This window comes from Nerophis ophidion, linkage group LG10 (assembly GCF_033978795.1).
Source record: "Nerophis ophidion isolate RoL-2023_Sa linkage group LG10, RoL_Noph_v1.0, whole genome shotgun sequence".
NCBI classification, from domain to species: domain Eukaryota; kingdom Metazoa; phylum Chordata; class Actinopteri; order Syngnathiformes; family Syngnathidae; genus Nerophis; species Nerophis ophidion.
Window position 1 is genome coordinate 48,966,984 of NC_084620.1, and position 23,906 is coordinate 48,990,889.

Consider the following 23,906-nt stretch of genomic DNA (forward strand, 5'->3'; position numbering starts at 1 on the left):
ATCAAGCTGGCAGCTTTTCCGAAAAAAATTTCTGTCCATGAAAAATATGTTTATTATTGCAATTCAGTCCTCAAATAAAACAGTGAACATACTAGACAACTTGTCTTTTAGTAGTAAGTAAACAAACAAAGACTCCTAAGGTATGCAGTAACATATTGTGTCATTTATTATTTTGTCAACATTATAAAGGACAAACTGTAAAAAATGATTCTCAATCTACTTGTACATTTAATGTTAATATCTGCTTATTTTCTGTTCTAACATGTTCTATCTACACTTCTGTTAAAATGTAATAATCACTTATTCTTCTCTTCTTTGATACTTTACATTAGTTTTGGATGATACCACACATTTAGGTATCGATGCGATACTAAGTAGTTACAGGAACATACACTGGTCATATTCAATATTCACTCTTTATACACATAATGTACATTTGAAAAAAGACATAAAATATCGATGTAATAATAGTAGTATCTACTAGACACGCCCCTGTACTTGGTATCATTACAGTGGATGCAAGGTGTAGATCCACCCATGGCGTTTGTTTACATTGTGACGCCAGGTGAGCTATTGTATCCTTCTACGCTGTGTAGTGAAGCATGTTTAGCTATTCCTCACTATGTACTTGTAAAAAACGTACTTTATTTGCCGCCATGGAGACCAGGATTAGGGATTTAGAAGTAGCTAAAACATTGCCGATTGAATTATATTTGTATAGCGCTTTTCTCTAGCTACTCAAAGCGCTTTTATATAGTGAAACCCAATATCTAAGTTACATTCAAACCAGTGTGGGTGGGCACTGGGAGCAAGGTGGGTGAAGTGTCTTGCCCGAGGACATAATGGTAGTGACTCGGATGGGGGAAGCGGGGATCGAACCGGGAACCCTCAAATTGCTTGCATCAGCCTTTACACCAACCGTTTTTCAGTTTTCAAGCCAAAATGCGTCCCTTCTCCCTTTTCTGTGTACACACTATGTCTGCTTGTAAGTACTCGGTGCGTGTGCGCTGCCGAACATGCTTCTCTGCTCGTAAAACCAGCAATGTCATGACTTTTCAAACAGAGTATAGTACCGAATATGATTCATTAGTACCGCAATACTATACTAGTACCGGTACAGCCTTAGATTGATTATACACACATACATGTCTTCCCTACTTTGTGTGGACCCACGTTTGGTCAGTAGGTTGTGAGGGCCCCCCTTTCCACTATAGCTAGAATCCATCCATACATTTCCTACCGCTTGTCCCGTTCGGGGTTGCAGGGGGTCGCTGGAGCCTATCTCAGCTACACCCTGGACAAGTTGCCACCTCATCGCAGGGCCAACACAGATAGATAGACAACATTCACACACTAGGGCCAATTTTAGTGTTGCCAATCAACCTATCACCAACATGCAAACCCCTTAGAGACAGATCCCGAGCCCGGGATTGAACCCAGGACAACTCAGGACCTTTGTATTGTGAGGCACATGCTCTAACCCCAGCTGTTCTATAGCTAGAATGATGAAAAAATATATATCTAACACTAAATGGGAGTAGAGAGTTGCAACCTCACTTCAGAATGCAAAACACACAAAGTAAAAAAATATATATATATTTTACTTCTGTAGTTGTGAGGACCGACTGCTGTTGCTAGGTAGATTTGACCCTACACACACACAGTAATACGTTCTGTGAGTTGGTCACAATCATATCTTACTCATTTCTCAACCTATTCTCATTCAGCTTACATTATTGTATAAATGTCAAAATATAAAAGTAAAAAGAAAAAGAAAAAAAATATTTCTGTAGTTGTGAGGACCGACCGCTGTTGCGAGGTAGATTTTACCCTACACACATATAGTAATAAGTTCTGTGAGTTGGTCACAATCATATCTTACTCATTTCTCAACTTATTCTCATTCAGCTTACATTATTGTATAAATGTCAAAATAGAAAAGTAAAAAAAAAATATATATATATATTTCTGTAGTTGTGAGGACTGACCGCTGTTGCTAGGTAGATTTGACCCTACACACACATAGTAATACGTTCTGTGAGTTGGTCACAATCATATCTTACTCATTTCTCAACCTATTCTCATTCAGCTTACATTATTGTATAAATGTCAAAATATAAAAGTAAAAAAAATATATATATATATATATTTCTGTAGTTGTGAGGACCGACCGCTGTTGCTAGGTAGATTTGACCCTACACACACATAGTAATAAGTTCTGTGAGTTGGTCACAATCATATCTTACTCATTTCTCAACCTATTGTCATTCAGCTTACATTATTGTATAAATGAAAAATATAAAAGTAAAAAGTAAAAAAAATATTTGAAAAAATATTTCTGTAGTTGTGAGGACCGACCGCTGTTGCTAGGTAGATTTGACCCTACACACACATAGTAATACGTTCTGTGAGTTGGTCACAATCATATCTTACTCATTTCTCAACCTATTCTCATTCAGCTTACTTTATTGTATAAATGTAAAAATATAAAAGTAAAAAGTAAAAAAAATATTTAAAAAAATATTTCTGTAGTTGTGAGGACTGACCGCTGTCGCTAGGTAGATTTGACCCTACACACACATAGTAATAAGTTCTGTGAGTTGGCCATTTTTTAAGGACAGCAAAATAAACAATGAAGGTAACACATCTCAATTTAAAATAAATCATATCTTGCTCATTTCTCAACGTATTCTCATTCCTTTTCGGTCCGCAACATTTTCTTTTTCAATCTATGAATGTACAACTGTTTGTTTATTTTGTTGACCCTTGACCGAATAATAATAATAAACTAAACTAAACTAGACATTCAGCTTACATTAATGTATAAATGTACAAAGAAAAAAGTAAAAATAATATATTTTACTTCTGTAGTTGTGAGGAACGACCACTGTTGCTAGGTACATTTGACCGTACACACACATAGTAATACGTTCTGTGAGTTGGTAATTTTTAAGCACAGTAAAGTACACAAAGAAGGTAACACCTCTAAATTCAAAATCCATCATATCTTACTCATTTCTCAACCTATTCTCATTCTGCGTACATTATTGTATAAATATACAAATATAAAAGTAAAAAGTAAAAAAAATATATTTTACTTCTGTAGTTGTGAGGACCGACCACTGTTGCTAGGTAGATTTGACCATACACACACATAGTAATAAGTTCTGTGAGTTGGTCATTTTTTAAGGACAGCAAAGTACACAATGAATGTAACACATCTTTATTTAGAATAAATCATATCTTGCTCATTTCTCAACCTATTCTCATTCAACTTACCTTATTGTATAAATGTACAAAAATAAAAGTAAAAAAAAGATATTTTACTTCTGTAATTGTGAGGACTGACCGCTGTCGCTAGGTAGATTTGACCCCACACACACATAGTAATAAGTTCTGTGAGTTGGCCCTTTTTAAGGACAGTAAAGTACACACATCTTAATTTAAAATAAATCATATCTTGCTCATTTCTCAATCTATTCTCATTCAGCTTACATTATTGTGGAAATGTCACACATAGAAGGTGTTTCATCCAAGTTGTCCCCTCCTTGCATGTTTGCTGTGGTCTGGAACAACATGGCAAAATATATATATATATATATATATATATATATATATATATATATATATATATATATATATATATATATATATATATATCAGAAATGAGGCCAATATTACATACAAATAAGACATGCACATTTAAATTATAAACAAAGCGGATACAAGTAAAGGAAATTAAATTACTTCAAGTATACCTACAAATGAGGCATTATAGATAGATAGATATATGGATGGATGGATGGATGGATGGATGGATGGATGGATAGATAGGTAGATAGATAGATAGATAGATAGATAGATAGATAGATAGATAGATAGATAGATAGATAGATAGATAGATAGATAGATAGTACTTTATTGATTCCATCAGGCGATTTCCCTTAGGAAAATTACAATTCCAGCAGCAGTGTACAGATTTGAGATCACATTTAAAAAGGAAATAATGGGGGTATAAATGGAAACAAAATAGGAAAATATTACAATAAGAATAAAAACAAAAAAGCAACACTGAGAATAAAAACACAACAGGAAAATAAGAATGGAACAAGAGAAAGTAAACAGTAGTGACCATGTTATGAAAAAGTATTGCACTGTTATTGTTTTGTTGATAATGATGCAATATGTACATACAGCTAGCCTAAATAGCATGTTAGCACGGATTAGCTTGCCGTCGTGCGCTGACCAAATGTGCCTGATTAGCACTCCAACAAGTCAGAACAATAACAATGTGCATTCATTCACGCACAGTATAAAACCTTTGGTGGACAAAATGAGACAGACTAAGGAGTGGAAGATTTTACATGTAAACAGACTATGGTGAGTTCAAGAACTGGCAAAATTACTAGGGCAAAACGATGTTCACTCTCACCAGTGAAGCATACACACAAATATATTAAACGGCGGGCTTTGTAACACTTAGGAAGCTTTGTGTCGTGTTTGTCCTCAATCAAAAAAACATACTAAAACAAAAAAAAATATTTTTCCCATCTTTTTCCATTTTCAATCCTTTTTTAAAAGTGCTCCAAGGAGCCACTAGGGGGGCACTAACGAGCCGTAGGTTGCTGACCCCCGCCCTATACCACTTTTGTATTGAAGGAATAACAATAATACAAAGAATCAAAATAGCATGTCTCCTAACAGTATAAAAATGTGTTCCATAATTTATACCACTGTATTTTGTATGAAACGTCATTTCAAAATAATGTTTGCTGTTTCGACCGCTCGGCATGATTTATTGTGTGCCCCCAGGACCTTCTCGGAGAATGATTGCACCATGGTGGCTCCAGCCGACCCCTGCCTCAGCCCCACCAAGGGGGAGCTGGTCTACAGCAAAACAGCCAAACAGTGCCTGGAGGAGATATCAGGTATGGACAACAGCTCATGCTGTGGCTTCTCTACACGCCGCAAAGTCAATACGCCTCCACGCACTCACACAACAAGATTAGGCATGCGTACAGAATCTGCTTTGTCTGTACAGTATAGGAGTTGTTTCCAGAAAATATCACATACCATATTTTTGTGTGTGTGTGTGTGTGTGTGTGTGTGTGTATGTATTTATATATATATGTATGTACAAAGCCCGTTTCCATATGAGTTGGGAAATTGTGTTAGATGTAAATATAAACGGAATACAATGATTTGCAAATCCTTTTCAACCCATATTCAGTTGAATGCACTACGAAGACAACATATTTGACGTCCAAACTCATAAACTTAAACATTTTGTGGCAAATAATAATTAACTTAGAATTTCATTGCTGCAACACGTGCCAAAGTAGTTGGGAAAGGGCATGTTCTAATGCCGAAAGGTACATACAGGTTTTGGAACAACATATGCTGCCATATAAGCGCCGTCTTTTTAATGGACGCCCCTGCTTATTTCAGCAAGACAATGCCAAGGCACATTCAGCACGTGTTAGGACAAAAAAGAGTGCCGGTACTTTCCTGGCCCGCCTGCAGTCCAGACCTGTCTCCCATGGAAAATGTGTGGCGCATTATGAAGCGTAAATTAGGACAGCGGAGACCCCGGACTGCTGAACGACTGAAGCTCTACATAAAACAAGAATGGGAAAGAATTCCACTTTCAAAGCTTCAACAATTACGTTCCTCAGTTCCCAAACATTTATTGAGTGTTGTTAAAAGAAAAGGTGATGTAACACAGTGGTGAACATGCCCTTTCCCAACTACTTTGGCACGTGTTGCATCCATGAAATTCTAAGTTAATTATTATTTGCAAAAAAAAATAAAGTTTATGAGTTAGAACATCAAATATCTTTTATTTGTTGTGCATTCAACTGAATATGGGTTGAAAAGGATTTGCAAATCATTGTATTACGTTTATATTTACATCTAACACAATTTCCCAACTCATATAGAAACAGGGTTTGTATATATACATATATGTATATGTATATATACATATATATGTATGTATACATATATATGTATGTATGTATACATATATATGTATGTATATATATGTATATATACATATATATGTATACATACATATATATGTATGTATATATATATACACATCTATATATCTATATATACATACATATCTATATTTATATACATGCATATCTATATATATATGTATATATATATATATATATATATATATGTATATATATATATATATATATATATATATATATATATATATATATATATATATATATATATATATATATATATATATATATAAGCTGTACTAAATTTAACAAGAAAAACATATAGTTTCCATATGTTAGCCGCACCGGAGTATGTATATATTTATATGTATAGTAAACTGCATATATGTTTTGAAATTAGTTGTTTACACAGAAATATTCTGTAAATATTTCTTTATATACCTTAAATGTGTCCGTAACACAGCAGTAAAACGGATGATCAAACAAAACAGAAGTCCTCTTGGGCACTAATACAACCCAATAACATCACAGATGCTGGCTTTTCAACTTTGCGCCTGTAACAGTCTGGATGCTTCTTTTCCTCTTTGGTCCGGAGGACATGACGGCCACAGTTTCCAAGGACAATCTGAAATGTGGACTCGTCAGACCACAAAACACTTTTCCACTTTGCATCAGTCCATCTGAGATGAGATCGGTCCCAGTGAACCCGGTGGCGTTCCTGGGTGTTGTTGATAGATGGCTTTCGCTTTGCATAGTAGAGTTTTAACTTGCACTTACAGATGTAGCGACCAACTGTAGTTACTGACGGTGGTTTTATAAAGTGCTCCTGAGCCCATGTGGCGATATCCTTTACACACTGACGTCGCTTTTTGATGCAGCACCGCCTGAGGGATGGAATGTCCGTCATATCATCGCTTCCATGCAGTGATTTCTTCAAATTTTCTGAACCATTTGATGTTATTATGGACCGGAGATGGTGAAATCCCTAAATTCCTTGCAAAAGCTGGTTGAGAAATGTTGTTCTTAAACAATTTGCTCGGGCATTTGTTGACAAAGTGGTGACCCTCACCCCGTCCTTGTTTGTGAACGACTGAGCATTTCATGGAAGCTGCTTTTATACCCAAACATGGCACCCACCTGTTCCCAATTAGCCTGTTCACCTGTGGGATGTTCCAAATAAGCGTTTGACGAGCATTCCTCAACTTCCTCAGTTATTTTGCCACTCGTGCCAGCTTTTTTAGACACATGTCACAGGCATCAAATTCCAAATGAGCTAATATTTGCAAAAAATAACTACGTTTTCTAGTTCGAACGTTAAGTGTCTTGTCCTTGCAGTCTATTCGATTGAATATAAGTTGAAAAGGATTTGCAAATCATTGTATTCTCTTTTTATTTACCATTTACACAACGTGACAACTTCACTGCTTTTTGGGGTTTTTGCATAAGGATTGTGAATGATGGGCCAAATTCTAAAACAAGAAATAGTGCAGTTCCCTTTAAGGGCCTGCTGCTGCGTTGAAGGAACATTTAAGGCTGCACTCTTAGGATGGACTTTAACGAGGCTCCGAGGAGGCGCTAATTGTGTCGGTCCAATCAGTGGGTGTCAGGTGACGGCTGTCTTGTCAAGTCTATTTGGGCCTGGCCCCCCTCCTGCTCTCGTGTTGCGCGGCCAAGGGAAAAGGTCAGCGCTGACAGTCGGACGCGGGGAGCATCTGTGGCTCTTTGTTTATGCCCCCATGGCTGCCACCGTCTCTGACCATCCCCACGCGCTGACACATACGCAGGATCACCCGGGAGAAACGGAGCTGGTTTTCTGGCGTTTGCTCCGCGAAGTTGTGAACCGTTGTCATAAAACATGCATGAAGCAGCTGGTTCCGGCCCGTATCTATGAGATGGCGTACAAACACCTCGCGAGCACTGCCTGTCACGTGACATCGCCGCCGTTCCAGACGTTTAGCTTGGGCCGTGGCTTTTCCCGGGGTTTTTATTTGAGGGGTGAAATTAGACTTATATCCCAAATGGTCTCTTGATAAGTGATAAGTGCAATAATACTGGACCGTGAAATAGAATAATGTATATATATACATATATATATATATACATCCATCCATCTTCTTCCGCTTATCCGAGGTCGGGTCGCGGGGACAGCAGCCTAAGCAGGGAAGCCTAGACTTCCCTCTCCCCAGCCACTTCGTCCAGCTCTTCCCGGGGGATGCCGAGGCGTTCCCAGGCCAGTTGGGAGACATAGTCTTCACAATGTGTCCTGGGACTTCCCCGCGGCCTCCTACCGGTTGGACGTGCCCTAAACACCTCCCTCGGGAGGCGTTCGGGTGGCATCCTGACCAGATGCCCGAGCCACCTCATCTGGTTCCTCTCCATGTGGAAGAGCAGCGGCTTTACTTTGAGTTCCTCCCGGATGGCAGAGCTTCTCACCCTATCTCTAAGGGAGAGACCCGCCACATGGCGGAGGAAACTAATTTTGGCCGCTTGTACCCGTGATCTTGTCCTTTCGGTCATGACCCAAAGCTCATGACCTTAGGTGAGGATGGGAACGTAGATCGGTTGGTAAATTGGTAGCTTTGCCTTCCGACTCAGCTCCTTCTTCACCACAACGGATCGGTACAGCGTCTGCATTACTGAAGACGCCGCACCGATCCGCCTGTCGATCTCACGATCCACTCTCCCCCCACTCGTGAACAAGACTCCTAGGTACTAGAACTCGTCCACTTGGGGCCGGGTCTCCTCCCCAACCCGTAGATGGCACTCGAGCCTTTTCCGGGCGAGAACCATGGATTCGGACTTGCAGGTGCTGATTCTCATTCTGGTCGCTTCACACTCGGCTGCGAACCGATCCAGTGAGAGCTGAAGATCCTGGCCAGATGAAGCCATCAGGACCACATCATCTGCAAAAAGCAGAGACTTAATCCCGCGGCCACCAAACTGGAACCCCTCCACGCCTTGACTGCGCCTAGAAATTCTGTCCATAAAAGTTATGAACAGAATAGGTGACAAAGGACAGCCTTGGCGGAGTCCAACCCTTACTGGAAACGTGTCCGACTTACTGCCGGCAATGTGAACCAAGCTCTGACACTGATCATACCGGGAACGGACCGCCACAATCAGACAGTCCGATACACCATACCCTCTGAGCACTCCCCACAGGACTTCCCGAGGGACACGATCGAATGCTTTCTCCAAGTCCACAAAGCACATGTAGACTGGTCTGGCAAACTCCCATGCACCCTCAAGAACCCTGCCGAGATTACAGAGCTGGTCTACAGTTCCACGACCAGGACGAAAACCACACTGTTCCTCCTGAATCCGAGGTTCGACTATCCGGCATAGCCTCCTCTCCAGTACACCTGAATAAACCTTACCGGGAAGGCTGAGGAGTGTGATCCCACGATAGTTGGAACACACCCTCCGGTCCCCCTTCTTAAAGAGAGGGACCCCTACCCCGGTCTGCCAATCTAGAGGTATTGCCCCCGATGTCCACGCAATGCTGCAGAGTCTTGTCAACCAAGACAGTCCCACAGCATCCAGAGCCGGGCGGGTCTCATCTACCCCCGGGGCCTTGCTGCCGAGGAGATGTATATATGTATATATGTATAAACATATATATGTATATATAGGTAAAAATATGAATGTATAAATATACATGTGTATGTGTATGTATATATATATATATATATATATATATATTAATGTGTGTGTATATTTGTGTGTGTGTATATATATACATATGTATGTGTGTGTATATATATATATATATATATATATACAGTATATATATATATTTATATACATATATGTATATACATATATATGTATGTGTATATATATTCAAAATATGTTTGTGTATATATACATGTGTTTATGTATACGTATATATACATACATATATATGTATGTATGTAAAAATATGTAAGTGTATGTATATATATGTATATATATATATACACATATATATGTATGTATATGTGTGTTTGTGTGTGTGTGTATATATATATATATATATATATATATATACATGCGATTTATTCGAACATAATTTTTTTTTTTTTTAACAACCCTAGTGTCCATAGACCCTGTCCCGTATTTCAGCTGTTAGAATATAAGACCTGGTCAAGTTGCAGTGGGGGGGCTAATTAAGCTCACACCGATTGGTGAGTAAAATTTTGTTTCTTTATGTTTTTAGTCCATTAAGAATCGTTAGAAATAAACACTTTTTTAATAAATCGCATTTGTTTAGTTTTTTTACACCCCTAGTGTCCATAGACCCTGTCCCCGAATTTCAGCTGTTAGAATATAAGACCTGGTCAAGTTGCAGTGAGGGGGGGGGCTAATAAAGCTCGCACTGATCGATGAGTAAAATGTTGGTTTTGCCGTCTCATTGTTGATCAGCCGTAAGCTGTCGCGCTCGCCGTTAAGCGCCTCCAGATAGAGTGTTTAATTAAGTTGGGCTGCGCGCTTACAGGTACGCCATCCAAACAAGGCTGCCTGCGAGAGGGTTGGGGGGTGGGGGGGGGACAGTTGGCGGGAGGAGAGATAAGGAGGAGGAAAGCGAGGGAGGGAGAGCGAAGGAGAGGATGCTCAGCGGCGAGCGAGGAGAGAAAGCGCGCGGCGAGTCCTCTGGCTGTTGCGCCGGCGCCGCCACCCGCTCATTCTCCGCTGCGAGGAGACCGCCACGGAGTCGGGAGATGTGCAGCGGCGAGGTGGCACATAGGGGCAGGAGGAGGTGGGGCGCCAGATAAGAGTGAATAAAAAAAAAAGCATCGCCGTTTAATAAGAGAGAAAGACGGGGGAGGGAGAGAAAGAGGGAGGTGTAGCGAGCGCCTCCTTCGCACCCCTGACTGTGGCGAGAAGATGAGGACCGGCGATAGAGGCTAACATTTGACGGAGACTATGGACCACACCTGCAGAGTTCTTTCTCCCGCCTCGCATCAGGACCACGGTCCAAGGGGTGTGTCTTTCTACCTGCAGCCAAGATGAACGTGGCACCTGCTGAGCCCGAGGCGGCAAAGAGGTAAGCCGGAGGAAAAAGGTTTTTTTCCCCGGAGAAGACATGAAGAGAGGAGCGGAGTTTTCGGTGTACCAAGGAGGCGCTCCGGCTCGGCCCCTTCCGGACAACCTCAACCTGAGGGTCAAGCAGCGCTCGCTTACCAATTTGTCGCTGCACGGCGACGGCGAGGCGGAGGCCAGGCGCCGGCCTCAGAGTTCGTCGGCGTTCACGTCCCCGCAGAGGACCGGGGGCAGCCTGCAAGGGAGCCCCAGGAGGGAGGCGGTCACCCAAGCCCGGTCCCTGTCCCTGTCCCTCACCAAGGTGTTGTCCCGGTCCGAGCACTCCCTCATCCCCGTGCCGTGGCGGTGCGCGGCGGCGGGCGCCAGGCCGCAGCGGGCGTCGTACGGCGGCCACCCGAGGACGGAGCCTCCCCGCCGGGCGGCGGAGGTACCCGGGGGAACGGACGACGAGGGCAGAGGCGGGCGTTCCGACGAGGACTCGGCGGCCGGCGGCGGGAAGAGGCCGGGCAAGGAGAGGGATGGCGGGTATTGGGCAGAGGAGGAGGTTTCCGGGGGAGGTCCTCGCGAGGGGACAGCTCAGCTGGACAAGGACGTGATCCTCACCATGCTGGGCGACCTGGAGCAGGTGCTCCACAAACGACCTCGCCCACGTAAGTCCGCACCTTGGAGGTGACACACCTGTACCCTAACGACTGCAGTGCCGCCCTTTCGGTTCGTCGTAATAAAGGCTTCCAGTGACCTGTGCCCCTGGTTTAAGGGGAACTACACTTTTTTTTTTTTAGGAATTCTATCATTCACAAGCCTTATGTAAAATAAGAACACAGTATGCATTTTAACTTGTTAAAAAATGTTAGCGAGAGTCAGCTAACAATGGTGGTAATGGGAGTCACTCTATTCCACGTATAAAGCATTCGAAAAAACCTCCATCTGTGTTTTATATACACACTGTAAGTATATATGTAGTATCTAGTAACATTCATAATAGCATGTAATATATACATGATGTAAGTATACATGTAGTATCTAGTAACATTCATAATAACATGTAATATATACATGATGTAAGTGGATATGTAGTATTTAGAAATATTCATAATAACATGTAATATATACATGATGTAAGTATACATGTAGTATCTAGTAACATTCATAATAACATGTAATATATACATGATGTAAGTGGATATGTAGTATTTAGAAATATTCATAATAACATGTAATATATACATGATGTAAGGAAATATGTGGTATCAAGTAACATTCATAATAACATGTAATATATACATGATGTAAGTATATATGTAGTATCTAGTAACATTCATAATAACATGTAATATACACATGATGTAAGTATATATGTGGTATCTAGTAACATTCATAATGACATGTAATATATACATGATGTAAGTATATATGTAGTATCTAGTAACATCCATAACATTATGTAATTTATACATGATGTAAGTATATACATAGTATCTAGTAACATTCATAACAACATGTAATATATACATGATGTAAGTATATACGTAGTATCCAGTAACATTCATAAAAACATTTAACATATACATAATGTAAGTATATTTGTGGTATCAAGTAACATTCATAAAAACATGTAATATATACATGATGTAAGTATATATGTAGTATCTTGTAACATTCATAATAACACGTAATATATACATGATGTAAGTATATATGTGGTATCGAGTAACATTCATAATAACATGCAATATATAGATGATGTGAGTATATTGCTTATCTAACAATAGAAAAGCGCGATATAAATCTATTCCATTATTATTATTATTATTATATATGTAGTATCTAGTAACATTCATAACCACATGTAATTTATACATGATGTAAGTATATACATAGTATCTAGTAACATTCATAATAACATGTAATATATACATGATGTAAGTGTATATGTAGTATCTAGTAACATTCATAATAACATGTAATATATACATGATGTAAGTATTTATGTAGTATCTAAAAAACATTCATAATAACATTTAATATATACATAATGTAAGTACATATGTAGTATCGAGTAAAATTCACAATAACGTAATATATACATGATGTAAGAATGTGTACATTCATAATAACATTTAACTTATACATCATGTAAGTATATATGTAGTATCTAGTAGCATTCATAATAACATGTAATATATACATGATGCAAGTATATATGTAGTATTTAGTAACATTCATAATAACATGTAATATATACATGACTTAAGTATATCTGTAGTATCTAGTAACATTCATAGTAACATTTAAATCACACATGATGTAAGTATATATGTAGTATCTAGTAACATTCATAATAACATGTACTATTTACACATTTTGATCATTTTTAAGCATACGGCTATTTCTATATTTACACCAGAAAAAAGTTAATAAAATATCCTCACTCGTTCATCCCTAATGACAAAAAATGTCCGCTTCCCTAAAAAACTTCTGTACACCTGAAACCTGTACTGTTATCCAAAAGTAAAGAACTACCATTAAGGATCACATTTGTTTGTGCAAAAATAAAACTTGTTTTTTTTTTTTTTAAATGGGACATTTTTTTGTCTTATAGGGAAACTGTACTTTTTGGGGGAATTCTGTCTATTATTCACAATTTTTATGTGATACGAGAACACAGGTTTCTTTTTGTTTGGCGTAAATAAACATTAGCCAGAGTCAGCTCACAATGGAGGTAATGAGAATTTCTCAAAAAAAAAACTCAATAATGGATGGATGGATTTGTAAAAAGCACTTTGCATTAAGCAAACAACCTTAAAGTGCTGCAGTGTATTAAGAAAAATTAAATAAAAAGATAATAAGTAAAAATAAACACTAGAACTAGCTTGCATATGTGTTGTATTTATTAAAATAAAAATGATACCACGGGATGCACAGCAGGGGTGGATGTATCGCCCAGTCTGTACATTTTCTGTTCAAAAATGGCATCAGGGCGACTTATTTGAGTCAGAGACGTATCGACTTATTTAGTTTTTAATTGAAGTCCTGGTTTGCAGAGCCACGCTGGGTGGAAACAGGCTAAAAGACCTTGAGATACCTGCCAATGCAGAACTGACGTCTCTCCTATATTATTGCATCGTTTATGAAGTTGCACACACTTCCTGCAGATAGATCACGACAAAAAGTGAAACGAGCGTAGTTTATTTGTGTAAATATTGCCCGTCATTCAGTGTTTATTACAGTGAGATGCAGTACTTTGTGAGTACTCCACAAATCTTTGACCGTTTTTTTTTTTTTTTTTGTTTGTACTGCATTTTAAAAACCATTTCTTGGGAGCGTACCTTTGAGGAAGTAACCATGTATAGAAATATCGATCCGATACCAAGTACAAATCCTGTTTCCATATGAGTTGGGAAATTTTGTTAGATGTAAATATAAACTGAGTACAATGATTTGCAAATCCTTTTCATCCCATATTCAGTTGAATGCTTTACAAAGACAAGATATTTGATGTTCAAACTCATAAACTTTATTTCGTTTTGCAAATAATAATTCGCTTAGAATTTCATGGCTGCAATATGTGCCAAAGTAGTTGGAAAAGGACATGTTCACCACTCTGTTACATCACCTTTTCTTTTAACAAAGCTCAATAAACGTTTGGGAACTGAAGAAACCAATTGTTGAAGCTTTGAAAGTGGAATTCTTTCCCATTCTTGTTTTATGTAGAGCTTCAGTCGTTCAATCGTCTGGGGTCTCCGCTGTCGTATTTTACGCTTCATAATGTGCCACACAATTTCCATGGGAGACAGGTCTGCGTCCATGAAAAAGACGGCGCTTAAATGGCAGCATATGTTGTTCCAAAACCTGTATGTACCTTTCAGCATTAATGGTGCCTTCACAGATGTGTAAGTTACCCATGCCTTGAGCAGTAATGCACCCCCATACCATCACAGATGCTGGCTTTTGAAACAATTTGAAATGTGAACTCGTCAGACCACAGAACACTTTTCCACTTTGCATCAGTCCATCTTAGGTGATCTCAGGCCCAGAGAGGCCGGCGGCGTTTCAGGATGTTGTTGATAAATGGCTTTCGTTTTGCATAGTAGAGTTTTAACTTGCACTTACAGATGTAGCGATGAACTGTAGTTAGTGACAGTGGTTTTCTGAAGTGTTCCTGAGACCATATGGTGATATCCTTTAGAGATTGATGTCGGTTTTTGATGCAGTGCCGTCTGAGGGATCGAAGGTCCCGGTCATTCAATGTTGGTTTCCGGCCATGCCGCTTACGTGGAGTGATTTCTCCAGATTCTCTGAACCTTTTGATGATATTATGGAGCGTAGATGTTGAAATCCCTAAATTTCTTGCAATTGCACTTTGAGAAACGTTGTTCTTAAACTGTTTGATAATTTGCTCACGCAGTTGTGGACAAAGGGGTGTACCTCGCCCCATCCTTTCTTGTGAAAGACTGAGCATTTTTTGGGAAGCTGTTTTCATACCCAATCATGGCACCCACCTGTTCCCAATTAGCCTGCACACCTGTGGGATGTTCCAAATAAGTGTTTGATGAGCATTCCTCAACTTTATCAGTATTTATTGCCACCTATCCATACTTCTTTGTCACGTGTTACTGGCATCAAATTCTAAACTTAATGATTATTTGCAACAAAATAAAATGTTTATCAGTTTGAGCATCAAATATGTTGTCTTTGTAGCATATTCAACTGAATATGGGTTAAAAATGATTTGCGAATCATTGTATTCCGTTTATATTTACATCTAACACAATTTCCCAACTCATATGGAAAAGGGGTTTGTACTATAGTGACTGAAACGTCAAAGTAACCTGTAAATAATGCCAATAACTAGATGAACCATGTGTAGCTGTGAAGTGAACACTCGTAAGGTTGTAAATACTTTATAGAGTAGGTTAACCCATGTGGTTCCTGTGGATGTGAACTCAAATTGTAATTACTATAGTGACGGAAACAGACAAAGTAATGTGTAAATAATGCCAATAAATAGATGAACCATTTGTGGCTGTGAAGTGAACACTCGTGAAGTTGGAAATAGTGTATAGAGTAGGCTAACCCATATGGTTCCCGTGGATGTGAACACATGTTGTAATTACTGTAGTGACTAAATAACATAGTGACTGAAACATACAAAGTAATGTGTAAATCATCTCAATAAATAGATGAACCATCTGTGGCTGTGAAGTGAGCACTAATCAGGTTGTAAATAGTATATATAGTAGGCTAACCCATGTGGTTCCTGTGGATGTGAACACAAATTGTAATTACTATAGTGACTGAAACAGACAAAGTAATGTGTAAATAATGTCAATAAATAGATGAACCTTCTCTGGCTGTGATCTGAACACTAGTAAGGTTATAAATACTGTATAAAGTAGGCTCACCCATGTGGTTCCTGTGGATGTGAACACATATTGTAATTACTATAGTGACGGAAACTGACAAAGTAATGTGTAAATAATGTCAATAAATAGATGAACCTTCTCTGGCTGTTATCTGAACACTAGTAAGGTTGTAAATACCGTATAAAGTATGCTCACCCATGTTGTTCCTGTGGATGTGAACACAAATTGTGATTACTATAGTGACTGAAACAGACAAAATAATGTGTGAATAATGTCAATAAATAGATGAACCCTCTCCGGCTGTGATGTGAACACTAGTAAGGTTGTGAATACTATATAAAATTGGCTAACCCATGTGGTTCCTGTGGATGCGAACACAAGTTGTAATTATTGTAGTGACTAAATACCATAGTAACTGAAAGAGACCAAGTTATGTGTAAATACTGTAAATAACTAGATGAACTACTCTGTATTTTATGCTGCAGCTTGTACATATACTGTAATATTGTACATGGCATATGGCATATCAGCATATGCCATATACTGTACATGTATTATGTAAATATTACACATACGTTATATTTTATATCAGATTTGAAGCACTTTGGTGCGTTTAGACTGGCAGAAGAAATCCAGTTTGGCGTGCAGTGTTAACAGGGCCAGAGACTGATACTAAACTGATAATGTGGATACAAATAAACCGCGCCATGTTATGTTTAAATGCATAATAGGTTTACATAGGGGTGGGGTTCTTACCTCTGTCCTCTGTAGACATGTTTGTTGTAGTATTTTAGGATATTTTGTCCGAGGGATGACGCTGCACACTCGTCTTCTCCTCATTCTGTTCCGCAAATGAACGCTCAGCCTGGGAAGAACTGGAAGGGCTTGTGTTGTGCAGGACCCGAAGTAGGTAGAAGTCGGCATTATCAGTCTTCATTGACAGTGGAAATCCCTGGAGAAAGATCCGTCTTTTGTCACAAAAAAGCCAGAAAAACAAGGAAAAAAAAAGAGTAGTTACGATTCCGGCTTATGTAAGACATTTTGACCGGAGCGTAATCTCCTTTCCAGACGAGGCTTCGCTTGCACGGTTGATGCAAAACTGTTTCAGCGCAAGGTTTTCCTCTGAAGTTCATGTTTTTTGGGGGGATTTTCTAATTTGCCGCCGTGTGATGCGTAATGCACCCGATCAGCGGTCGGGAAACTTGTGGCGGCAGCTCGGCCCGTCAAAACATGACCTCAATTATGCCACGCGCGTCTTTGGCTTCTCCCGGGTCGTCAACAAGGGCCCTGCAGAAAAATTGAGGGCAAGTGTCACATCGTGCATCGTTTGTGTGGCGTTAGTCTTTCACGATTATGCCCTTGCATGACGTATTAAGTGCACCCTTACTAGAATGTTTCCTAGAATACAAAATAGTGAATGATAATAATCAACCAAAGTAATGTGTAAATAATGTCAATAACTAGATGAACCATCTGTGGATGTGAAGTGAACACTAGTAAGGTTGTAAATAGTGTATAAATTGGGCTAACCCATGTGGTTCCTATGGATGTTGACACAAGTTGTAATTACTATCGACTGAAACAGACAAAGTAACCTGTAAATAATGTCAATAACTAGATGAACCATCTGTGGATATGAAGTGAACACTAGTAAGGTTGTAAATACTGTATAGAGTAGGCTAACCCATGTGGTTCCTGTGGATGTGAACTCAAATTGTAATTACTATAGTGACAAACAAACATAGTGACTGAAACAGACAATGTAATGTGTAAATAAGGTCAATAACTAGATGAACCATCTGGGGCTGTGAAGTGAACACTAGTAAGGTTGTGAATAGTGTATAAAGTGGGCTAACCCATGTGGTTCCTGTGGATGTTGACACAAGTTGTAATTACTATAGTGACTGAAACAGACAAAGTAACCTGTAAATAACGGCAATAACTAGATGAACCATGTGTGACTGTGAAGTGAACTCTCGTAATGTTGTAAATACTGTATAGAGTAGGCTAACCCATGTGGTTCCTGCGGATGTGAACTCAAATTGTAATTACTATAGTGACTAACAAAAATTGTGACTGTCACAGACAAAGTAATGTGTAAATAATTTCAATAACTAGATGAACCATCTGTGCCTGAGAAGTGAACACTAGCAAGGTTGTAAATATTTTATAGAGTAGGCTAACCCATGTGGTTCCTCTTGATGTGAACACAAATTGTAATGACTATAGTGAATGAAATAGACAAAGTGATGTATAAATATTGTCAATAACTAGATTAACCATCTGTGGCTGTGAAATGAACATTAGAAAGGCTGTAAATACTGTATTGAGTAGGTTTACCCATGTGGTTCCTGTGGATGTTGACTTAAGTTGTAATTACTGTAGTGACTACATAACATAGTGACTGAAACAGACAAAGTTTTGTGTAAATATTGTCAATAACTAGATGAACCATCGGTGGCTGTGAAGTGAACACTAGTAAGGTTGTACATACTGTATAGAGTAGGCTAACCCATGTGGTTCCTGTGGATGTAAACACAAATTGTAATTACTATAGTGACTGAAATAGACGAAGTGATGTAAAAAATTGTCAATAACTGGATCAACCATCTGCGGCTATGAAGTGAACACTAGTAAGGTTGTAAATACTGTATAGAGTAGGCTAACCCACGTGGTTCCTGTGGATGCGAACACAAGTTGTAATTACTGTAGTGACTGATACAGATAAAGTAATGTGGAAATAATGTCAATAACTTGATCAACCATCTGTGGCTGTGAAGTGAAGTGTTAAATTCACGTAAGGTTGTAAATAATGTACGGAGTAGGCTAACCCATGTGGTTCCTGTGGATGTGACCACAAGTTGTAGATTATTGTAGCTACTTAATAACATAGTGACTGATACAGACCAAGTTATGTGTAAATAATGTTAATAACTAGATGAATCATCTGTAGTTGTGAATTGAACTTTTGTAAAGTGTTGTAAATACTGTATAGAGTAGGCTAACCCATGTGGTTCCTGTGGATGTTAACACAAGTTTTAATTACTGTAGTGACGTATTCCCATGCTAGTTAGCATGTTTAGCACGCACGCGTCTATCAGTCCAAAACGGCCCGATATGTCCACATCCAGAAGTGTCTGGCGGTTAACTAGCATGGGAATACGTCGGCGGCTACATCCAGCGGCCTGTGAAGCAGGGGAGTCTAGTGGCAGCGGGGGCCGTCTACGGAGCGGACGCCAGCGGTGTGATCGGAAACGCGGATGTCGAGCGGGGCTAAAAACAAAGCAGAAGGCTAATCCCCACAGAACACCACTTCCCTCCATCCTGAAGACGGATTTAAATGGAAAATGCGAGACTACTGGTCTGGGTAAGGAGTCAGTTAAATTAGAACACGTTTTTTTCTGCTTTGAGTGTTACAGAGTTGGACATGTGTTTTACTGAGGTGGCTAACTATGATGCGTGCAGTTTATCAAAGCAACAAACAAACAATCGGAAAATCCCCGTTACTGAGGTGGCTAACCATGATGCGTGCAGTTTATCAAAGCAACAAACAAACAATCGGAAAATCCCCGATACTGAGGTGGCTAACCATGATGCGTGCAGTTTATCAAAGCAACAATCAAACAATCCTAAAATTCCTGTCGTATCAATTCCTAGATATGGTCGTAACTATACTAAATGCACTGGGCATAATAAACACAACATTATTAATATTGCTACTACGGATAATTTGATCAAAAACTCCCTAAAACAGCCGACTACCTATAATATAGGTTTTTTAAACATAAGATCATTGTCTCCCAAAACGTTATTAGTTAATGATATTATCAGAGACAACAATCTTAACGTCATCGGTCTCAGCGAAACCTGGCTTAAACCAAACGACTTTTTTGCGCTAAATGAGGCATGTCCTCCTAACTTTACACATGCGCATATTGCCCGTCCGCTTAAAAGGGGTGTGGGGGTCGCACTAATATACAACGAAAACTTTAACCTTAGTCCTAACATAAATAATAAATATAAATCGTTTGAGGTGCTTACTATGAAGTCTGCCACACCGCTGCCTCTACACCTGGCTGTTATCTACCGCCCCCCAGGGCCCTATTCGGACTTTATCAATGAATTCTCAGAGTTCGTTGCTGATCTAGTGACACACGCCGATAATATAATCATAATGGGGGACTTTAATATCCATATGAATACCCCATCGGACCCACCGTGCGTAGCGCTCCAGACTGTAATTGATAGCTGTGGTCTCACACAAATAATAAATGAACTCACGCATCGCAACGGTAATACGATAGACCTAGTGCTTGTCAGGGGTATCACCGTCTCCAAAGTTACGATACTCCCGTATACTAAAGTATTGTCCGATCATTACCTTATAAAATTCGAGGTTCAGACGCATGTGCGTCAAACCAATAATAATAATAACTGCTATAGCAGCCGCAACATTAATACAGCCACAACGACAACTCTTGCTGACCTACTGCCCTCTGTAATGGCACCATTCCCAAAGTATGTGGGCTCTATTGATAACCTCACTAACAACTTTAACGACACCCTGCGCGAAACCATTGATAACATAGCACCGCTAAAGTTAAAAAAGGCTCCAAAAAAGCGCACCCCGTGGTTTACAGAAGAAACTAGAGCTCAGAAATTATTATGTAGAAAGCTGGAACGCAAATGGCGCACGACTAAACTTGAGGTGCACCATCAAGCATGGAGTGATGGTTTAATAACTTATAAACGCATGCTTACCTTAGCTAAAGCTAAATATTACTCAAATCTCATCCACCGTAATAAAAACGATCCTAAATTTTTGTTTAGTACGGTAGCATCGCTAACCCAACAAGGGACCCCTTCCAGTAGCTCAACCCACTCAGCTGATGACTTTATGCAATTCTTTAGTAAGAAAATTTAAGTCATTAGAAAGGAGATTAAAGAAAATGCGTCCCAGCTACAACGGGGTTCTATTAACACTGATACGATGGTATATACGGCGGATACTGCCCTCCAAAATAGTTTCTCTCGTTTTGAGGAAATAACATTAGAGGAATTGTTACAACGTGTAAATGGAATAAAACAAACAACATGTTTACTTGACCCTCTTCCTGGGAAACTGATCAAGGAGCTCTTTGTATTATTAGGTCCATCAGTGCTAAATATTATAAACTTATCACTCTCCTCGGGCACTGTTCCCCTAGCATTCAAAAAAGCGGTTATTCATCCTCTTCTTAAAAGACCTAACCTCGATCCTGACCTCATGGTAAACTACCGACCGGTGTCTCACCTTCCCTTTATTTCAAAAATCCTTGAAAAAATTGTTGCGGAGCAGTTAAATGAACACTTAGCGTCTAACAATCTATGTGAAACCTTTCAATCCGGTTTCAGGGCAAATCACTCCACGGAGACAGCCCTCGCAAAAATGACTAATGATCTATTGCTAACGATGGATTCTGATGCGTCATCTATGTTGCTGCTCCTCGATCGTAGCGCTGCTTTCGATACCGTCGATCATAATATTTTATTAGAACGTATCAAAACACGAATTGGTATGTCAGACTTAGCCCTGTCTTGGTTTAACTCTTATCTTACTGATAGGATGCAGTGTGTCTCCCATAACAATGTGACCTCGGACTACGTTAAGGTAACGTGTGGAGTTCCCCAGGGTTCGGTCCTTGGCCCTGCACTCTTCAGCATCTACATGCTGCCGCTAGGTGACATCATACGCAAATACGGTGTTAGCTTTCACTGTTATGCTGATGACACCCAACTCTACATGCCCCTAAAGCTGACCAACACGCCGGATTGTAGTCAGCTGGAGGCGTGTCTTAATGAAATTAAACAATGGATGTCCGCTAACTTTTTGCAACTCAACGCCAAAAAAACGGAAATGCTGATTATCGGTCCTGCTAGACACCGAACTCTATTTAATAATACAACTCTAACATTTGACAACCAAACAATTAAACAAGGCGACATGGTAAAGAATCTGGGTATTATCTTCGACCCAACTCTCTCCTTTGAGGCACACATTAAAAGCGTTACTAAAACGGCCTTCTTTCATCTCCGTAATATCGCTAAAATTCGCTCCATTATGTCCACTAAAGACGCTGAGATCATTATCCATGCGTTTGTTACGTCTCGCCTCGACTACTGTAACGTATTATTTTCGGGTCTCCCCATGTCTAGCATTAAAAGATTACAGTTGGTACAAAATGCGGCTGCTAGACTTTTGACAAGAACAAGAAAGTTTGATCACATTACGCCTGTACTGGCTCACCTGCACTGGCTTCCTGTGCACTTAAGATGTGACTTTAAGGTTTTACTACTTACGTATAAAATACTACACGGTCTAGCTCCATCCTATCTTGCCGATTGTATTGTACCATATGTCCCGGCAAGAAATCTGCGTTCAAAGGACTCCGGCTTGTTAGTGATTCCCAAAGCCCAAAAAAAGTCTCCGGGCTATAGAGCGTTTTCCGTTCGGGCTCCAGTACTCTGGAATACCCTCCCGGTAAAAGTTCGAGATGCCACCTCAGTAGAAGCATTTAAGTCTCACCTTAAAACTCATTTGTATACTCTAGCCTTTAAATAGACTCCCTTTTTAGACCAGTTGATCTGCCGTTTCTTTTCTTTTTCTTCTATGTCCCACTCTCCCTTGTGGAGGGGGTCCGGTCCGATCCGGTGGCCATGTACTGCTTGCCTGTGTATCGGCTGGGGACATCTCTGCGCTGCTGATCCGCCTCCGCTTGGGATGGTTTCCTGCTGGCTCCGCTGTGAACGGGACTCTCGCTGCTGTGTTGGATCCGCTTTGGACTGGACTCTCGCGACTGTGTTGGATCCATTGTGGATTGAACTTTCACAGTATCATGTTAGACCCGCTCGACATCCATTGCTTTCCTCCTCTCTAAGGTTCTCATAGTCATTATTGTCACCGACGTCCCACTGGGTGTGAGTTTTCCTTGCCCTTATGTGGGCCTACCGAGGATGTCGTGGTGGTTTGTGCAGCCCTTTGAGACATTAGTGATTTAGGGCTATATAAGTAAACATTGATTGATTGATTGATAAATAACATAGTGACTGAAATAGACAATGTAATGTGTAAATAATGTCAATAACTAAATGAACCATCTGTGGCTGTGAAGTGAACACTCGTAAGGTTTTAAATACTGTATAGGGTAGGCTCACCCATGTGGTTCCTGTGGATGTTAACACAAGTTGTAATTACTATAGTGACTGAAACATACAAATTAATGTGTAAATAATGTCAATAACTAGATGAACCATATGTGACTGTGAAGTGAAAACTAGCAAGGTTGTAAATATTTTATAGAGTAGGCTAACCCATGTGGTTCCTCTTGATGTGAACACAAATTGTAATGACTATAGTGAATGAAATAGACAAAGTGATGTATAAATATTGTCAATAACTGGATTAACCATCTGTGGCTGTGAAATGAACACTAGAAAGGCTGTAAATACTGTATTGAGTAGGTTTACCCATGTGGTTCCTGTGGATGTTGACTCAAGT

The 23,906-nt window shown here is 39.6% G+C and overlaps 1 protein-coding gene across 5 annotated transcripts in view; it reads left to right on the forward strand.

Annotated features, from left to right (window-relative positions):
* nav3 (neuron navigator 3) overlaps positions 1–23,906 on the forward strand; it is a 524,985-nt gene that overhangs the window by 292,887 nt on the left and 208,192 nt on the right. For all 5 annotated transcript variants that reach the window (XM_061913994.1, XM_061913995.1, XM_061913996.1 and 2 more), the window contains one exon: positions 4,813–4,928. In XM_061913994.1, coding sequence (XP_061769978.1) covers positions 4,813–4,928 — 116 coding nt within the window. The remainder of the gene's footprint in view (positions 1–4,812; positions 4,929–23,906) is intronic.